Source organism: Psittacula echo (genome assembly GCF_963264785.1).
Source record: "Psittacula echo genome assembly, chromosome: 2".
NCBI classification, from domain to species: Eukaryota; Metazoa; Chordata; class Aves; order Psittaciformes; family Psittacidae; genus Psittacula; species Psittacula echo.
Window position 1 is genome coordinate 111356029 of NC_137737.1, and position 20459 is coordinate 111376487.

The 20459-nt window shown below is 38.5% G+C and overlaps 1 protein-coding gene across 4 annotated transcripts in view; it reads left to right on the forward strand.

Moving 5' to 3' along the window:
• Window positions 1–20459, forward strand: part of MIB1 (MIB E3 ubiquitin protein ligase 1) — a 70545-nt gene that overhangs the window by 43218 nt on the left and 6868 nt on the right. Inside the window, exons 13-20 of one of the 4 annotated variants that reach the window (XM_080611337.1) lie at window positions 9274–9406; window positions 9792–9878; window positions 12665–12826; window positions 16202–16383; window positions 17674–17866; window positions 18235–18313; window positions 19042–19155; window positions 20260–20360. In XM_080611337.1, coding sequence (XP_080467463.1) covers window positions 9274–9406; window positions 9792–9878; window positions 12665–12826; window positions 16202–16383; window positions 17674–17866; window positions 18235–18313; window positions 19042–19155; window positions 20260–20360 — 1051 coding nt within the window. Of the gene's footprint in view, window positions 1–9273; window positions 9407–9791; window positions 9879–12664; window positions 12827–16201; window positions 16384–17673; window positions 17867–18077; window positions 18159–18234; window positions 18314–19041; window positions 19156–20259; window positions 20361–20459 lie in introns of those variants that run through there. The other 3 variants (XM_080611338.1, XM_080611339.1, XM_080611340.1) reach the window with 3 other exon arrangements.

Below are 20459 nucleotides of genomic sequence, written 5' to 3' on the forward strand. Positions count from 1 at the left end.
GTTTTCATGTACATCTGAGATAAAGCACCTTGAAAATTTTGCTTGGACCTACTTGAGAACTCAGCACTGCAGTACCACATTGTGTATTAGATTTTCTTTTTAAAGTTGGTCATTTTTTTTTGTTTTGCATAGGAAGATTAGACTGTATTTCCCTGAAATGAACAACCACTTCATGGCAATGCAATTTTTGAGTTTATCTTCCTTTAAAAGAATTCTGCCTACCAAGCAAGTTGGGTTTTTTGCTATGAAATTTCAACTAATGTTGTTTTCTCTCAACCTGCTCTTTACACTACAAATGCTTGATACTTTAACACACTCAAAATTAAGCTGTTCCCAGAGTAGAGGGATTAATATAACAATTAAAAAAGACATTCTAGTAAATAAGATATACATGCAGAAAGTCATAGGCATCCTTTAAACGTGCAGAATAATGCAGGTCTCCTGATGTTCTATTACCTGTAAGCTTAGTATCATGCAGCATTTGCAGTTGGAAGAGAGGTAATGACCTAGAGACACATCAGCAGCAGCCATCTCATCCTGAGTGCTCTCTCATTCTATTCGCTGAATCAGCTCTTCATTACATGGGAGGGGGAAGCAAGGGGGGGTGAATGTCGGTGCATACAATACCTCACCACCTTGAACAGATAAAACTTAAAAGAAAAAAAAAACAACAGAGGCATGAAGACGGGTGCCTAATTGGCACCTGCTGCCTTTCTTGGAATGCCGAAATATGGATGGTGTTGTATAGAAATTATACCTTATGTCTGCTGGACTGAGAGTTAAGACTCCAAGGATAGATGCTAGGAAGCCAAAGGAAGGTGAACTTAGCCCACTGCCAGATGAAAATAATCACAGGCAAAAAGAAAAATGAAAACCCAACAAAAAAAACCAAAACCAAGCCCCCAAAAGTTGGAGTTGCTTCCAAGAAAAAAAAAAAAAAAAAGGCACACGGAAAAAAGCGATCGTCTCCCCCCTCCCCGGCAAATATTGGTTTCTTCTAGTTCCTTAGATATTGCACTGCATCGTTTCTTTCTTGAGGTTATGTTTCCAGGCTTAACTGTAGGCAGGTCTGTGTTGAAGCTACTTTCCATCTTCAGAGGTCAAGTCTGCTAGCGAGGTCAGGGCTCCTGCACGCACAGTACAGAAGGCACTAACCGTATTTCCCACTTAGAGGGCACGAGCAAAACTGTTACGGCTTTATAGGCAGCTAAGCATTTGAAACATGCACTCCCAGGCAAACAGGCTCTCTTGTGCCTCTCTCTTCCCTGACCATATTTAGTCAACCATTGCAAAAAATAGTCTCTCAGCTGTCGATTGTCGATCCAGCAGCAAAGGGAGCCTCTATCCAGCTCTCTGCCTATTGATTGTGCAGCCTGCACTTCCACCGCCGCTTAGCCATTTGTCCCCAGGTTTTTTTAGCACTGCCAAATAAAGCGCTCTCTCGTGTTTCCAGTTAGATTTCCCAGGTTTTCACTGAGCTTGCGCTGCTACTAGTAAACCCTGGTGAGGTTGTCACTATACTTAGAAATGTTGAGGGGGGGAGAGGAGAGAGGGAGAGAGAGAAAGAGAAAGAGAGAGGAGGAGGGAAAAAAAAAAAGAAATGAAAGCAGCCCTGCTAGTAGCAAGGCAAGGACTTCATGCAGATAGAGAACAATAAATATCCTGCGCTGCCACAGCAGGTTGTGTAACCTGGTTTCTTGATCAGGGAAAAATGCTGTGAGAAACAATGTGCCGATCAGTCCGAGGTCTAAGTGGCCTTGTTCTACATCTAGTGTTAAGTTTTCAACTAAAAAATACTGTTATTTTATAAATAGGAAGTTGGTGCTGATTTGTCATTTTATACGTAAGATATCGGTGCTGATCTGTGCCCCCACATTTACATATTCAAATGAAGTTAGAAATCATTTGGAAAACCTTTAATTAGTAAATCCATATAATTGCATATTATTATGTTTAATAATTGCAGTGTTTTGTTTATAATGCTTAGCCATAAAGTTACTTGTTAAAAATGAAATACACCTGTAAGTTAGGTGCTACTGTTCTTTGAAAAAAGTCAGATGTTTTAGGAGAAAAGAGTAAAAATCTAATGAACAGCTCGGTCCATTCATCTGACTTTCATGTGTACAGAATTGGCCTGTAACAACACATTCAAAATATGAAAAGAAGGATGTTCATATTCAGAGGGAGTATGTACAGTGTTTCCTTCAGAAAAGAATACTGAAATTGAGCCATAGAAATACAATAGCCAGGAAACCTAATACTTCAAGACTTTCCCTGTATTTTTCCAGACAAAATGCTTTATATTGCTCAGGAGCATGAGGAATGAAAAAGATTCAAGTATCTCAGTCTAATCATGTCATCTCAATAAATATTGATGTAATTAGTAGTTACTAATACACTAAATATACTACCCTATTTCAGTGTTGTAGGGTAGAAAGTGGAGTCCTGAACATACCACTGTCTTGGATTTATACTTTCCTTTCTTCCTCTTTTTGTGTTGACTTTGTCCTGTGTGTGGTAGCTGATTACCCCTGACTTATGTTGCAGTATGGCTTTCTGATAGAAGTCATGTTTTTTTTTATTTTCTTCAATTTCATAATCGTACATAGAAGGCAAAATTGTTGTGTAAGATTTAGGCTAATACAGAATGTATTTCTGTTAATTCCATGTAAATGTATATGCCTCATTATTTCTTTAGCTTCATGTATATTGAAATCGACTTTTCAAATGCCAAGAGATACTTGAAAATCCGAGAGTCAAAAAGAAAGAAACGGCCTGCCTACTGAAACTTGTTCTGAGCCATTCATCACATATAAAATATTAAAGTCTAATTTCAAGATACAGTGTGTGCGGTAATACTAGCCTAAGGTATTAATCTATTCTTTGTTACTTGTTCCTGAGGGATGTACTTCCTTCTTCATTCTTCCAGTGTTAACTCCCTGTACTGCACAGTGAGTGTGGAGTGATCCAGATCAGGGAACTGATTTGGCTTGAAGTTGTGTACTGACGTGCACTTCAGATCATATCGTTGCCAAAAATAGTGCTGTCCTGCTCCTGTGTTACTTCTTGCACTATGTTGGTACAAATATTTCTCTGGCTTCACAGTGAGCAGGCTCAGAGTACTATTCTCTGGGACCACTGTGAAAATAATCCAACGCTAAGGGGTGACACTTCAGGTGCTGTGTTGGGATCACTTTTCTTTTGGGGAAGAGGAGAGAGGATAGGAGAGTGGTTGGTTGCACAGAGGTGATAGTAGTCTTGATTCTGTGGTGCTGTAAAATACATGTCAGGCTGTGTAGCCTTAACAGAAAACATTGCAGTGGAAGCTGTCACTAAATCTGATCTTTCCTTCAACTGCTTGAGGATGTAAGAGGAAACAGGTGAACAGATTTAGCTGAGCCAGGGGTGGGAATAAGTGGGTGGTGGTGGGGTTGGTGCAGAGTGGGGAATGCTTCAAGCCAGGACTGCTGTTAAATATCTTATATTTAGAAACCATGACTTACTGAGACAGTGGAAAGCTGACCTGAGGGAGGAGAAGGAGTAGAGAGTCAGGGGAGTAGAGAAACTTGTAGTAGGAAGTGCACTGAATCATTGCAATCCCTGGAGATACGATTCCTGATAAGTTTATGCTGATCTAAGACTTTGTATCTGGAAAGGGCAGTCTGCCCTCCCTACAACTGTAGCTCCATCATTTCCGTATAACTATCACTTCTAGTGATCATAAAGTCTCAGGTTAAATTGGATTATCTCATTGATCTGTCTGAAAGCAAACTTGCCAAATCAAGAGTCTGGCAGGTTGTTTCACTCAGTAGAAAGTGATGTCTCTGTAGAGACAACATAATGCAGGAACTGAAGTGCAGGGACAATGTAATGCAGGAATTGTGCAGGGAGAAGTGGGATTGTGTCTTTTGGGAGCAATTAAAGTTAAATGTGCTCGTGCCAATCATGAAGTAGATCCTTTTTTTTTATGCTTAAGTATCTGTTCTTCAAAAACAAACAAAAACCCCCACAAAACCAAGCAAACACCCCCTCTCCCAAAAACAAACCAACCAAAGCCCAAACAAAAAACCAACAAAACCCCAAAAACCAACCAAAAGGCCATAGAAACAAAACCACCCCACCATCATCCCACAAGCCCCCAGCCTTCCGCATTTAAGTAACTCTGTAGTCAAATTGCAGTTAGTAGCAGAGAAGGATGCTCAGTATTGAATCTTCTCTATACAACAAGGTGCTAGTTTCATCCTGCTTGCAAGTACTTTTATCTTTAAGATTTTTCTAGTAACTACATTATTGTATGTGGCATTCTTAGGTAATGCTGATGAGAGTCTGTAAAAATTCTGTGAGTAAAATACTGCGTGAGTAAAGAGACTCTGTATGTAGGTTGATAATAATATACCATATTAAAACTTCTGGTCATAACATTTGGTATGTCTAATGTTAACTGGTGTTGAAACAACTGCTCTGTGTGACTAAAAATGGATTAGTTGTTCAGATCTGTGATGCATTTTATGTTGCAAACATAAAATTCATGCTGTTGAACTCTCATTCTGCTACTATTTATAATTTAAATATATAACTTATATATGTTAAGGTGTGCTTCCAGACTCTCTAAAAAACTGATTTTTTTTTTTTTTTTTTTTTTTTTTTTTAAAGAAAAAGGAATATCTGTGTGGTGAGGTCAAATTAAAGGTGCATGCACCAGCAGCATTTGTTGTTGTTCTACATCTCAAATGTGACATAGTATAAGTGGGTGTTCCTTCTACCAAATCATTTATAACTACTGGAGCCTGGACTGTCATTTTGTGGGGATGAATTATATAAGTTATGGTGGACTTCATAAGTCAGTGGTACCACCAACAGCTGAGTCTGGGAATGAAGCAGATATCTTGATCTCAGCACCCTATACCCACAGTGCTTTCTTGTTACCTTTTTCACTGAGCAGGTATTTAGCTCCTGTGAAAGAAGAACTAGCTTGCTCATCTGCTTCAAAACCTTACAGGCAATTTCCTCAGAAATTTCACGGGAGTTTTTCTTCATTGTCACATCTAGAAAATGTCAGAACTTGCAAAAGATCATCCAACTCAAAAAGGCCCAAAGTCTTATCAGCTTCCTGCTAACCTGAAAATACTGCAGACAAACAAAGGCCAAAGCTTGCCTGTTACAATTTTTTTTTTTTTTTCATTAGTAATGCTTTAGTAATAACCTTTAAATTAGCATAGTGGTGATGTTAATTTATCAATAATCTTTGCATCCACTCAGCCATGTAATCTGTAACACTTGATACACTGGAGATGATAGTCTGAAGCGTGTTCTTCAGCTGATTGCAGGGTCAGGGCTACCGTTAGACCTCCTAATTTCTTGGTCTTTTCAGTACAGTTACAGTGAAAGTCTGTGGTCTGGTTTAATGTATACAAAATGAAACCAAGTTTTCGTGACCACATCTGTGTTGCAGTCCTGAAAATGGAGCTGTACAACGTGGCGGCTTCTTTAACACTTTGTGTAGAAAAGTGAATCAGGAATTACAGTGTAATTGGCATGCAACATTAATTCACTAATATCACTCCTTACGATACAACATATTCCTGTTCCAGTGAGCACTGTTCTGAATGGTAGCCACTTAGCTGTCAAAATTTTGGCAGCAGCTCTAGAAAATCCTGCAAAATAGAATAGCTGTACGAAGGAAGGCTGCAGTGTGAGGGAACAGGATCTTGTGCATTGAAAGAAACTACCTCTCAGCTGATGAGGAGGAAGATGCAGCACTGAGCAACATAGAAGTTATTTGTCATTTGTTGCATATTAATATCTTGCAGAATTTTAAGGTGTTATGTCTGTGGAACCATCCTTCATCCTGCTCTCCAGTAATTTAGTGCAGTCTGAAAGAGAGAGATATGTAGTCCCTACTTGGATAGGCAGAAGCAACTGGGTGGGGGTAGCTACTGGCCGCCTGATGCTTCACTGTGAGAAGGTAAAAATCTATTACACATAGAAGCTGTTTGTTTCTTTTGTTTGTCTTTCCGTTTTTTTTTCAGTAGGACCAATGCATTCTAAAAGCATCCAAAAATGTAGCAGGCATCTCATTTATATGAAAGCAAGATGGACCCAAATATTTGGCAGTTGAACTTAAGATGAAAACTTTTCTGGTATTTAACAGCAAACTAAGTAGGAAAATATTTGAAAGAGGATCTAGTAAGGCTAGAGCTCTTGCAAATATTAGGATTAGTGATTTTTTTTTTTGGTAGCATACAAGATACTAAGTCAATTGATTTCCTACTTCTCTTTCAAAGATGAGAGGTGTTGAAGAAATGGCAGCAATTATGTTTCTGAAGTATATTCGCTTCTCGATGCATCTGTTAAAGTGTGTGAATGTACTTTAAATTTTACTTTATTTATCTGTGATGTTGGCGGTTTCCTTATTTCCTTACTGAAGAAAAGAATATAAAATATCATCTGAGTTGGTTAGGACAGTTCCTTGTTTAGTGACTAGAGCTACTTTGGAAACAAGCTGACTATAATTAGAGATTTGAGTGTTGGTAGCTTCCCATAGCGTTCCTCAAGTTATACTTGCAGTTGTAAAAAACATTTCTCGTGCCTGGTTTTTTTTTTTGTAGGTTATTGTAGCTCCACATTTTACTGGATGCTCACAGCGGTCATATTGCTTATGCCAGTCATGAATTTTCGGGTGATTTTTGTTGTGCTTCTTAGATGATCAACAGTAGATATTATAGAGCTTCATGGAGTCTTTAGAAGCACTGAGATTGGTGGGTGAAGAGCTTTCATTACATGATACCCTGTGGGAAGCCAGTGTAGCAAGTAGACTGGCTTATGTTGCTGGTAGTGTGTTCTCTTTATCAGCCAGTTTTCTGAAAAGCTGATGGTGGTTTGCCCAGGTACAGTCCAGATACGTTGTGAACCACAGTGTTTCAGACTTGCTCCCTCTCTAAGACAGCTAGAAACAGGTCTGATGTAAACCTGATGTGTACCTGTACCCAGAGTTTGAAAATACATCATTTGATTACAAAATATTATATTTATCAATGGAACTAATATTTATTTATTTTGCTACATTTCATAAAGCTTTGGTAACTTTGTGTTTTACTAAATTACATCCTTAATTTTGGAAACTCCTGCATAAGTGAATCTCTCAAAAAATTAATGTTGTGGTCGTCCCCAGCTCCCCCCACCAAATATTTTAGTCTTTTTTCCTAGCATGTGACAGAGCTGTAGAAGGTGTTATGAATAGAAGCTGAGCAGTGTCACACAATGAGCAATGTACAATCTGTTGTTTTATTTTGCTGTGTTACAAGTGATTTGGACTGTGAAGAAGTGAGAAGCTTAGTCCTGCCAGGAAAACACAAAATCCTAAGAGGTTGAAAATTGTTTCTTATTTGCTTACCTCGGGAAAACTGATTAGATGGAGTCTAAAAGGACTGAGAGAAGCCACAGAGAGCAAAATGCATTCGGTTCCTGGCCAAGTGCTTATGTCCTCCCTGTGAGAGATAAACCTCCAGAGCAGCCTGGCTGTGAATGCTCCATGTAATAGTTGGTCATGGGTCTCCTGTGGGTCTGTGTGATCCTGTGGCCTGAAGATGCAGTTGCTTAGTTGTGGTTGCTTCAGACACTCTGAATGTGGGAAGAAAAGCAACAGTTGTACTGCAATTGTCAGGATGGTGTAAAACTGAGGATTTACATTGTATTCTGAGTGCAGTAGAAGGAGAACAAAGATGTCAGGGTCTGTTAGGATAGCATCCAAGCAGTGTGTGGGAAGGAGTGCATTTTTCTTACTGGTACTTCATGGACTGATCTCCCTCATGGACTCTGGCTTCTCTTTTTCAGGAGGGCTGATTGGAGTGAGTTATCCCCAAAACCACAGTTTTTGATTTGTTTTATAGGAAACTTCTTGGCTTACTCTAAAAGATCATTTAGAAGTGAATAGCACTTATGCAGTGCGAATGTTCAAGGTAACTGATTATTGGAATGAGTTAGGAGCTCAGTTATTACTTGATAGTGCAGTCATCTTACTGCAGTCTTTTGAGAATAGTTTTAAGTAAAAGCTGAGAGGCTTATATAATGATGGCATTTCTGAGGTTTATTGAGATCCCATGTTTTCAGTATCAGGTCGCTAATGAAGAACTGTTTAATTCAGTAATAGTATCTGCCTTGCAATGCATTCTGTGACTGGGTGGTTCCACTTGCATTAGCTAGGATTAGATGGATTTTTGAATTTTGTGAAGAAGCTCTGTTTCTCCTCTAAATAACATATTGCTTCGACAATAGGGAAAGATAAATGGCAGAAGAGGTTTCCTGGCACAAGATTGTAGCAGTTTCTGGTTTTCTTTTTGCCTCTGAGGAACTGTCATAAGGGAGCTGCATGTGCTGTTTATAAAGATAAGACTAAGGGAATTAAGTTTGGTTACTTACCTACTGCAAAAGATGTGTACTTAAGAAAAGTGTGTTTCTAAGAGAACACAAGATTGAGCCGTTTGTTTATCTCGTGCTGTGTTATTAATACCCTTAACACTGCAGTCTTTGGACTTCACGGATTTTAGTCTGTTTGAGTAGTCTAGTAATTAAGTTGCTTTTTCCAACCCTTGAATTTGAGGTTTAAGATAATAAATCCCCTTCCTTTGGTAGGCATCTTGGTAAGTACGTACAGAAGTGTGGTGAAGTACTAAACACTGCCATGGTATATTATAGTCTCTATCTGTTATGAAAATATTCCACTAATACTTGTTTAACAGATTCAGCATTTATTTTGTTTGTGTCTAAGAGGTCTTAGTCCACTTTTATCTCAGAAATTAAAAATCTTAACTGCTAAAGCCTATGGCAGCAGTTTATAAAGTGATGATTTTAAAGAAATCTAATGTAGTGGAACTTGTCTATTAAATAGAGGATGCTATAAGGATTTTGAGGCAAAACAATTCTGTCATCTCTGTTGCAGAATTTTTGTGAATTTTTTTTTTTTAAGGTTATCTTCACTGTTAGATAACATTCTTCTGGGAAAAAAAAAAATCTGATTCATACACTCTGTGTTGTATGGTTTGTTTGTATGCTTTAAGTAGAAGGAACTGAACATGAAATTTGCTTTGGAGCATGAAATGCTTTGGAACTGTCAGTATAGCTTTTCACCCATGTTCTCTTTTTGAAAAAATACTAACGTTTTAGCTACTACTACTTTGTAGTTCTGAGAATTAATATGGATTTATTGTTGTCCTGTTCTCATTCAGCAAATAAATTATGGATGCAATTAGTCCATCTCTGCATGTTTTATTTCAGTGCAATGCGTGTATTGTTGTCCAAGTTACCACGACCATGGATTGTTGATGAGAAAAAAGATGATGGTTACACTGCGTTGCATCTGGCAGCTCTCAATAATCATGTAGAAGTGGCTGAACTTTTGGTGCATCAGGTAGGACTCTTTTCTCAGGAGGATTTAAATGTCACACTTCAGTTAACCATCTGATGTGAAAATAGTTTGCTTCAATCACAGTGCAGAAGCAGTGGGGCAGGAAAGGACATGTGGTCAGCTGTAAAGGTCAAGCTTGCCTTTGAGACCATTACAGTGGCCTAATGGTGCAGAGGGGCTGAAGAATTTGATACTAGATCAACAGTTTAATTCAACAGATCAACATCTGTACAGTGAATAATTAAAAAGTATTTGATCACTTCTGCTCTCAAAATCTCCAAATTAGGAATCACATTCAGGATTGTATTCAGTGCTCTAATGCCTCAGTGCCTTGCCTGTAGATGAATTGCTGGGATGATAATGCTTTAATGCTTTGAATATCTTTCAGGGCAATGCTAACCTGGATATCCAGAATGTTAACCAGCAAACTGCTCTGCACCTTGCTGTTGAACGACAGCATACACAAATTGTTAGGGTAAGCATCTTACTTGCAATAAGCCATATGGTTAATGGTACTTGACTCAAACTGATAGTAGCTGTTAAGACTTGGGTAGCTCATGAACATTTAAAAAATCATGTAACAACGTGTAGCCATTGAATGCTTATATGATTAATTTTCACCAGTTCAGAAACCTGTCAGCTTGCACAGAAGGTCAGCCAGCAATGTGAAGGACATTTCAGGAGTGATGAGTTTTTGTTCATGTTCATTATGGTTTCCTTTACACAGTTGCCAATTCCAGCATCCCTTCTTGTTGAGTAAGGGAGAATCCTCTGTTACTTATCTGAGTCTTGTGGTCCTGTAATGAGACCTTCAAATAGCATTTTTGATGCCTCTTGCTGTCTGAGTAATTATTCTTGCTTATAGCTTTTGCAAATTGCAGCTTAGTGAAACATCTTTTCACAAGTTTAACTACTTTACAGTCTTCTGAGAGTGTAACTCCCTGTTCTTAGCTTGGTAGAGCAGTAAGCAGTGACAGAAGTACCTTACATGTGAAAGCAATGCTATTTGTTTTTTTGCTTGCGCAGCTGCAAAAGTTAATATTCCCAACTCAACAAAACTGTGTTACTGGCACAGGAGGCTGGAGTCTGGCACAGCTTACCTGTTCTGGCTTGTGTGCTCTGTCCATAAGGGACCTATGTGACTCAGCGTTTGGGTTGCTAGCGTGGGCTGTTAGGGTTCAGAGAGAGTGCTCACTGCTGTAGATGATGTTCCCTATGAGTTAATCCATCAATCTGGCCTTGGCCCTCTGTATAATTGTTTTGAATTTGTCATTGTAGAGTGATAGTCATATTAAAAGCTGTCTTTTATGCAGGCCTGCAGAGAACTGTCTTCCATATGCAAACCTATATCTGCAGTTCTGTTTAGTGATATTTTGCCGTAAGGTTTCTCCATCTCTAGGAGCTGATGGGTATGATCGCATTACAGTGAAATATGTGATATGGCCTTATACCTGGAACTGCTTGCTACCAGAAGAATGGTTTTCTAGAGTTAGTGTCACTTGCATCCTGCAAGGTGTTTGGCAGCTATATTTGGTGAGCTCTTGTCCCTTTCTGAAACCAACATAGTACCTAGGAATATAGTACTAAGGTAGCAGATGAGCAGGAAGGTAGGCATGTAGAAAGACTAGTATTGGACCAACATGCCTATATCAGAGAATGTTTAAGTGAATGACCCTGTAAAGTATCCATATTTCAGTGGTGGATTAACTTTGAGAAGTCCTAAAATAACTCATGCAGCCATGCAAAGATCATGTTGGCTCCGTATTTCAAAATTAATTCCTATTGGATACCTTCCAGGGCTGGGTTGTACCCTCAGGCATCTGTGGAATAATGGTCAAAGGTAGCAGGGTTCTTCTAAAAGCCCTGCTGCCATGACAAGGGCTGGTGGTTGGCTTTTTTTTCATTTATTTTTTTATTTATTTTATTTTCCTTTTTTAACATCTACAGGGGCATTGAATTTCCAAGTAGCCAAGGATTTCCAGGTTGCTCTGAAAAGAGTTCTGTCACAGATTTTTTTCCAGAAGAAACTTTTAAGCAGTAAATAGCTAGCTGCAGACACAAGATAGGAATATAGGAAAGCAAATTTGGGCAAGAGTAAGTCCATCTAGAAAGTGTAAGAAGTTGGGGGAAAACTGTTGCAACTATTAGCTGGCTTCCTTGCTTTCACTTGTAGAAGAAAAGGTTAGGAAAAATGGTAAACTGCAGTCAACTGCAGGCAAGTATTTCCTTGAAAAATAAGTTCTGAATTCCTTTTAAGCTTTTTTACTTTTAGCCTTTTGTAAAGTCCAAGATTCTTTGATTCTGAGGGGCTGAGATCCTTGCAAGCACATGGGTTCTGAGGAGGGAGATTCCCCTTCCATGTATTCCTGTTTCTAGGCTATGCCTTTTGTGTCTACTGCTGATCTGAATTTTGCAGGGTAGCAAAAACTAAAGTTAAAACCTCAGCTGCTATCCACAGGTTTCTGAATAGCAACAGTGAGGGAGTTAGATTTTTAGGGGCAGTTGTTACTTGTCAGCATGTGTGATTTGTTGTGTTTAACAGTGTGTTTAAGAAAGTTCTGGTGCATCGAATTATGGGAGGGCTGGATGCAGAGGGAATATGAATAGGAGGGCCTGTGCAGCCTTACACTTGCTTTCATGTCGTGTGACCTGGAACATATGTCTAAAATTAGCATTAAAGATGAGTCTTACAGTTCATTACCTTCCAAAGTGTTCCAAGATAGTATTTAATAATGATGTTGGGTTTTATGTCTTGTGCTGAATAAGGGTAAACCTAAGTACATGCTTAACTACTTTTTTAATGGGAGGATACTGTAAATTATGTTTAGCATGGTAGCTTTTTGAGGTAATTGAAACCTAATAGTTAAGAATATAAATATATCCAAAGTGTTGCCCCTTTCTTCTGTTTCTGATATCCTGCTGTAATATATTACATTGTTTGTAGGCTATCTTGTGAGAATTGGAGGTTTTGGACTGTAGGAAGAATCCTCTAAAATAGCAGTTCTTGTAGCACTCAGGGCACAGGCAAGCATTTTCTGCTGAAATAAGCTTGATATTTGAAAGAGATGAATGCATCATTTGAGGCTAAGTTCAAGGTATGGAAAATGAATTTTAAAAAACTCAACTGTGAATTGTAGCAAGATGAAAGAATAACCCTTTAGGACCTCCTGGAGCATCCTAAACCATAGTTTCCTGAAAACTGTTTTAAAAGGAATAAATAGCCTTTTTTGGAATTTTAAACTGGTTTCTTTCTCTTTTCAGCTTTTAGTCCGTGCAGGTGCTAAGCTGGATATTCAGGATAAAGATGGGGATACTCCCCTGCATGAAGCCCTGAGACACCACACCCTGTCACAGCTCCGCCAACTCCAAGACATGCAAGATGTGGGCAAGGTAGATACTGCTTGGGAGCCATCAAAGAACACAGTAAATAAAATGCATTTATTTATTCCTTCTTTTTTCTGTAAATTTGTCTTTATTTGTCTAGTTTGTCTAGTTCTGTACTGTTGAACTGGTTTTCAGCAGCGTAAGTTTACACTGACAGTCTGAATTAAACTGCGTTGTAGGGAGAAATCATATTGTTATATGTAGCTTTTCACATGTAGTCATTATTTTTGTTAAAGAAAAATAGGGTTATTTAATTCAAAATATATCTACAAATCTCTCTTCCATAGTGAACAGCCTGCCAAAAAATTAAAGGTAGCTTTTTGGGAAAGAGAAATAAACAGTATTACAGTACAGAATAAGACTAAAATTATTTTCTGGTATTCAATGTATTGCATGGTATCTTTGTAGCTTTAATTATTTAGCTACTTCTATAACCTTCTGAAAGTTTATTCTGTTAGAACAAGGTATTCTAATCTTTATATGTTCATTGTTACGTATCTTTCTGACAGAGTTCATTTCAGAAATTGTGCCGTAATAAGGAAATAGTCAAAGAAACTCCAAGTAATAAAGGTCAAAATGTTTCCTTGAAAGAAATGCCCACTTTCGTATGTGTGAAACCCATATGAAAAGATGAAATTTATAGTTTTGCTGAAAGGCAAAGAAGAAATAAAATTATGAAGTGATTTGGATTGAGAAAAACAAGCAACATGTGTGTCTTTTTCTTTAAAAATTAGATGATCAGATTTGCTGAATCATTAGTTATCAGTGTTGTAATATTTTTCTTCTAATTTTAACTGTGGGTGGGTTTTTGCATTTTGTTAAAAAAAAAGAAACAACAAAAAACCCACCACCTATTAAAAAGCCTTTGTTCAAACCAGTAATTCCACTGCACAATAAATGTTTTCAGACAGGTTACTTCATCTCACTGAAATACACTGGAATAAGCTTCGAAAAGAGATTTAAAATATGGCTGGCATACATAAGAACACATTTGTGTCCTTTTAAGTGAGAGGAGGAGAGCGATTACAACTCAGTTATTTTCATGATCTGAAATGGACTCTGAGAGGTGGTCAAAACACTTTATGTGCATGTATTTAACTGTGAAATGAGTGAACGGGAGATAAATTCTTTTTCCCTGATTCTGCATTTCATAAACAGATTTCTCTGTTTCCCATCTTATTAGTGAGACCTGCTGACTTGCATTGGTGCCTGTCAAGGCTAGCACCCTCCAGGGGAGGGTTGCAGCCATACTAGGCACTAAGACATAATGGTTTGTTTTGTGCATCGCTTGTTGGGTTTTTTTTGTTCTGCGCTCCTGAAATATTGTAGACTACCAGAGAAGTGTCATGGGATGCAGTGTTGAGTCTTTAGGACTCAAGATTTTCTTGAATAACATTGATGACTGTTAGAGATGGAGGAGCCAGTCTTGGCATCATGTATATCCACTCCAAGTGAAGGAAATGATTGGAGTTAATTTTCCTCTTGAAGACACAGTAGTGGTTTCATTCAGGGACAGCTTGGAGCCCATAAGGTGCAAGTATGGAGGGCAAGAGAACTCTTGCCCCAGCAAATAAGAAAGGACTATAGCAAATTGTTTGGTATAAACATGCCTTAAAAAAAATGGCCACTCTACCAACCTCAGGGCAAATAGGCCTTCACTGAGCCTTGCGCTGCCTAGGCTGGATTACTGACATGGTTCAAGGTACCTGAACTAAAGCTGGATAAAATCTCTGCTTCATTTCAGCCAGTGCTGTAAACTGAGGTGCAGAAAAATGGGCTGAATTTATAAACAAAAATGTTCTGTGATCTGCACACCAAAAAATAATTTCTCTCCATAACTTAGTGGTTTTCCTCATATGAAGTCTTACAAGCTGTACTGTTCTTACCTGATCATAAGAGTACATCAAAAGGACCATGAGTATCTGAATTCATGAAGTGACCTTCAAGAGTCTCGGAGCACCTCAGTAATACTTACTAATATAAGAACTTCTAACCAAAAAAAAGCGTGTAGACTGAGGTTTAAAAAAACCTGCTTCACTGAAGAACTGTGTGGCTGTATGTTGAGAAGAATAATCTTGCAGTTATCAAGGCAGGGTAAAGACTTTTAATACATTCTTCATGTGCTGCAAGACATGGACCCAAACCAAGCCTTTTTCTTCACAAGTCATCTCTGAGGTATGGGGGAAATAACTAGAGAGATTTTGGAAACTGTTTTCTTCGTAGTTCAGACTTCAAAATATGCAGCCTTTCAGGCTGCAGTGACAGGTATCTGGTATTTAGATCTGTTCCTTTATGTTGCTCTGTCTAACGTATTTAGTTATTTAAATACTAAATGGTTGTTAATCAAGCCCATATTACTTCATTTTTAGGATTAATAGTTGATACCCAGCTTTTAGAAGACCAGCTGCAGGGATAGATTGTACAAACTGAAAGTGGCATAGAAAGATGTGCATCAGTCAAGTTGAGCACGGATACCAATTAATGGGAAAGAGGTGCACACAAAATCCTGCCTCTATCCTAGTGTCGAAGCCTTTACAATTCTGGAATTCAGCACTTAAAACCCTCTGAATTGGAGCTGTCCCAGCTGTGCCAAAGCTGTTCCTTTGAATATAGTTTCATGTAGTTTGCTGAGAGATTCGTAGTGGGTGCCAAGAGTTTCATGTTATATATAGTCTCCATTACACTTATGCATTGTATCTGCTTAAGCTTTAACATAAAAGATGTGAGCAGGCCCATTATGCTCCAGAGTAGGTGAATCCTCTCCTTGCTTGGCTATCGTAGCGAGCGTTTTCATTTTTCTGCCTGTTCCTGTGAATGGTGTGTAATAAGTACACTGATAAAGAAATGTAGTTATAAAGGGGCAAAGGAGCATTACATTATTAGCATGGAAGGACAGGTATGTGAATTTAAACCCCTCCAGGCTGAGAAGGCAACTGAAATCAAGTCTTTCTGGGGCAGGTGCTTTATTCACTAGATTAAAAATAAGTGCACGTTTGTTTCTCTGCCCAACTATGTTTTCAGGCCAGGTGTGATGATTGTAGCTGAATTCAGCAGTTTCAGTGTACTTAAAAGTGTATTCTTGGTATACCCAGTGGGACTTTACAATGCTCATGTAGAAGGACAGCAGCTTCACAAGTGAGTATAGGTGTGCAGGAGATTGAATGCTTCGGTAGCTGGACTATTCCTTGCTTAATTTTAGTTCTTTAAAGGCAACTTTAGTATAATGGACTCAGTACTAAGCAACCACGTGATTGCTTTGATTTTAGTGCTAGAGACTCCTCCTTGGGCTTACAGATTTATGCGTGTGTGTGTGTATATGTTCATGTGTGCATGTTAAGTAGTTTTCCTTTAGCCAGACTATTCCTAACTGTTAAGAGTGTCTCTCAAATTGCTTGCATATTTGTTTTTTTCCAGTTAATAATGGGACTTGGCACTCAGGGAGCAGAGAAGAAGAGTGCAGCATCTATTGCCTGCTTCCTGGCAGCCAACGGAGCTGACCTCAGCATTCGTAACAAGAAGGGTCAGTCTCCTCTTGATCTCTGCCCTGATCCGAGTCTCTGCAAAGCATTGGCTAAATGTCACAAAGAAAAAGTCAGGTTTGTATATTTGCATATGTAAAATATGCAATTTCCAATTCTCTGCTTTCCACAAGTTAACTGTGATGTGTTTAAAATGTTGTCTTTTTAGCAATAGTGTTAAAACATACAAGCTTTCTCTTCCCTATCAGTGGATTCTTTCTTTTCTGTGGTACACTGAATGCTATTTACAAATACATTAGCAGAAACTTACACAAGTCTTACAGGACTTTCATACATGTTAAGATAGAAGGGAAGAGAATAGGAAGAGGACAATGTGCAGGTGGAGGTTGGTAGAACTTCAGGCTATCCCAGGAAAGGGCGGGGGGGGGTTGTTGGTGGAAATCACTGGAAGGATAAGCACTGCAACAGGGTTGCCTAGGTAGGTTGTGAAACCTCTCCATGCAGGTTTTGGAGACTCAAACAGGCAAAGCCCAGTATAACTTTGTGTGAATTAGCTGTTGACTCTGCTTTGAACTGGTGACCTGAGTATCTGTCAATCTGCACAGCTGTGATTCTGTGAAAAGAGGAGGGGGATAAGTCTGATGTCTCAGAAGCACTTTTCATTGAAATCATAATTTCTAGAGATGTTATGTTACCAAGTGCATATAGGATGAGAAGTTTCAGCTTGCTGATTGTCCTAGTTGTGTTCCTAGTTGTGAATCTTCTGTGGCTTATGTGAGTCTCCTCCTTAATTCCCCTGTGGAAATCAAGACTGACACAGATACCATTTTTGTTGATGCTGCCCTGGTGTTTAAGGTGCTTATTTTCTTCAGGGTCTTTCTGTCTGTCTTTGCCTCGTCCCTGTGTTGCTGTTCTTTCCTGCCACCGTTTATGGGCTTATGAGGGCTGTAGGAATGAGCTGGTTAGGTTCAACACGCGCTCCCTCTGCTGGATGAGCGGCGGCATAGGACAAAGATCCGAGGTGAATAGAGTTTGCGAGGTGAATGCAAGTTTGGGGGTTCTTGTACAAGCCTGTCCTTTGCTAAGTATTGGAAGTGTATTCAAGATAAAGGTGTTACACTGTGCAGTTCTGAATCTACAGGGTACATATCTCAATAGAGTAAATCCTTAGGATGGGAGGGAAGGGTTCTGTACATTCAGGAGACATTATTCTAACTTATGTGACCTGTTTCTGTTCAATGTCTTTATCTGAGTGTCTGACCTTGCACTCTGGTGCCAATTATACCTTTGGGAAAATGCAGTTCACATTGGTTTATGGTGATACAGTGATGCCTGGATGTGTAGGAATATATAGATACAGCCAATTGACATTTCTTAAAATGAGTTTGACTGCAGCTTTCTTTGTAGTGGCCAGGTTGGTTCCCGAAGTCCATCTATGATCAACAATGATTCTGAAACCTTAGAAGAATGTATGGTGTGTTCAGATATGAAGAGAGATACTCTGTTTGGCCCATGTGGACACATTGCCACATGCTCTCTGTGCTCACCACGTGTGAAAAAATGCCTCATCTGTAAAGAACAAGTTCAGTCTAGGACAAAGGTAAAAACTTCCCAAGTCTATTGGTTCTCTTCCTGTTTTTAATGGTAAAGTAAAACAAAGAGGTCAAGGAAAAGTGTAGTATGTTTTAAGCGGTATTTTGCCTTACAGGTGTCTCACTGGTTGGAGTTAATTTTGCATTATAATCGTATCATGTTCCAGCATTATAGGTTACTCTCCTCTGTTTGCCTGTACTCATGTCCTCCCTGCACAGGTCCTCAGAATTGCATTTTGAGGTGCTGAATTGGTTAAAATAACACTGGATGGAGCTTCTTACAGTCCACATGCCTTTCCAAAAAGAATGTAAACGCAAACTAATGAGGGAGCAGGAGGTAAATTTCTCTCATATGTATGTTCATTGTTCTTTACAGATTGAAGAATGTGTAGTGTGTTCAGACAAAAAGGCAGCAGTGCTTTTCCAACCTTGTGGTCATATGTGTGCCTGTGAGAGTAAGTAAACTTGATGGAAGTTCTTTTTGAAGTAATCTTGAAACAGAACATTTTTAATTACATTGCTGAAAGTTCATTAGTAATCTGACTTCAGGTCAGGTTATTTTCTGGACGTCTTGTTCAAGTAGGATGGGAGAGAGTCTCCAAATTTGTGTAGTTTGTAGGACCCACTCTACTGATTCACAGTAACCGTGATCATGTATGAGACGATCATTTGCCATTTGTAGAAGAATTACAGCCTCCTTTCTAGGTTATTGTCAAAAGATACAGGTTTGCTCTTTAAGAAGCCATACCTCTTTGCCCCTGGAGGATTAGGACAGTAAATGAGATCCTTTGTTCTAAAGGAAAAAGCAGGTAGTGATGACATTCTTGGAAATTTTGGTTTCAAATGTGTGGTTTTACTTAATTTCTATAATTCTTGTGGAATAGACATCCGTTTGAAGAAACAGGAGCCTGCTCATGTAAAATATACTAGAGTAAGATAAACAGAATAGGTTTACTTTGATTCCCAAACAAGACATTGTTTATAGATGTGTTTTTGCATAAAATTATGTGAAGATGAACAGAAGTAGTTATGTGTATGATAAGCATTTATTATGACGTTGCTGTATAGTTATTGTGAATAAATAAGCTTATGATAGGAATAAAAATAAAATAGTGGGAGATGATCTTAAGGTCCTTTCCAACCCTAACTATTCTCTGGTTCTATGATTTCTCTGTCCTCTCAGACTGTGCAAGCTTGATGAAGAAATGCGTACAGTGTCGGGCAGTGGTTGAGCGAAGAGTGCCTTTCATAATGTGCTGCGGAGGGAAAGGTACAGAAGATACCACTGATGATATTTGTGAGTGCCTCCAAAACCCATTCTCTTTCACATTCCCTCGCCAGCTTCATATTCTTTTAAATGACCTAATTTTTTTCTCTTCTTTTTAAAGAAAAGTTTAATAAAAACAGTGTTAAGCCAGTTTGCTGTTTGCACTGCTTTCTACGTTGGTAGCAGCAGATGCAATGGTAACACTAGTCACTGCACTAAAAGGATTGCTTCCAACTGAAACATATGTGACTCTTGGATGCTTATTAATGAAGGAGAAGCTGAAAATAGCCAGTAGTTGTGCAAATGAGCAAATAAATGTATCCTTTTTACTTCTGGAACTCTCTTAATTGATAAAGGGATGGTAAATATTTTGCATCTAGGTACAAGCAACTTTTATGACATACTGTTCAATTTTACATCTCCTGCTTTGACTAGTTTTTAAACTTCCTGCGACATCTCTCAATTTCTATGTATTATTTGTATTTATTCTGTATGTGTGGTATGCAGTGTTTTAATTGAGTTTATGTGAATTGGAATATTAAATCATTCTTGTCATACTGTTCCTAGATAAATAAATATAAGAATAATCTTTTAAATCAGGCTTTTAATACTCACACAGAAATTTAAAATTTGTCATTTGAAATACTTATTTCTCTTGTCTCATAGTAGCATTGCTTCCTGGATCAGTCAGATACAGGGTTATTGATCTGAGCTTGTTCGGATTTTGAACAAACTACTTCCGAGATGCTTGCGCAATTCCCCAAAGAGAATTAGCTATGTAGATAAGAAGTCTTTTCAGTGTGAAAGGTTTGGCTTTATTTTTGACATGCAAAGGAATTTATTCCAAGAACTTCACTGACAGATAAGAACTCTGAGAACATTAAGAGGCTATAGGCATGCTGAGCATCATTATTGAGGAAATACTTGTCAAAGAAGTACAGCCACTAAATGCAAAGAAGTTCTCTATGAATTGAGCTGCAGTGATGTCACAGGGAATTTAATTAGATTATCAAATATGCTTGAGTAACATTACTTCCAATAATGGACAAACTGTAGTCAGTACACTGGAAATAATTATTACTGTTTCACTGGATTGATGCATAATCGCATATCTTTATTTTGTCTGAATTACAGCAAGTGGAAACATTCCAGTTTTGCAGAAAGACAAAGACAACACCAACGTCAATGCAGATGTACAGAAGCTGCAACAGCAGTTGCAGGACATCAAGGAACAGGTAAAGGTCCTGGATAAAAATTTTATTGACCACTGAAATAACTGAAAAAGCCAATGCGTTTTCTGTTATTTAAACCAGAATAACGTGTTGAAGTGCTCC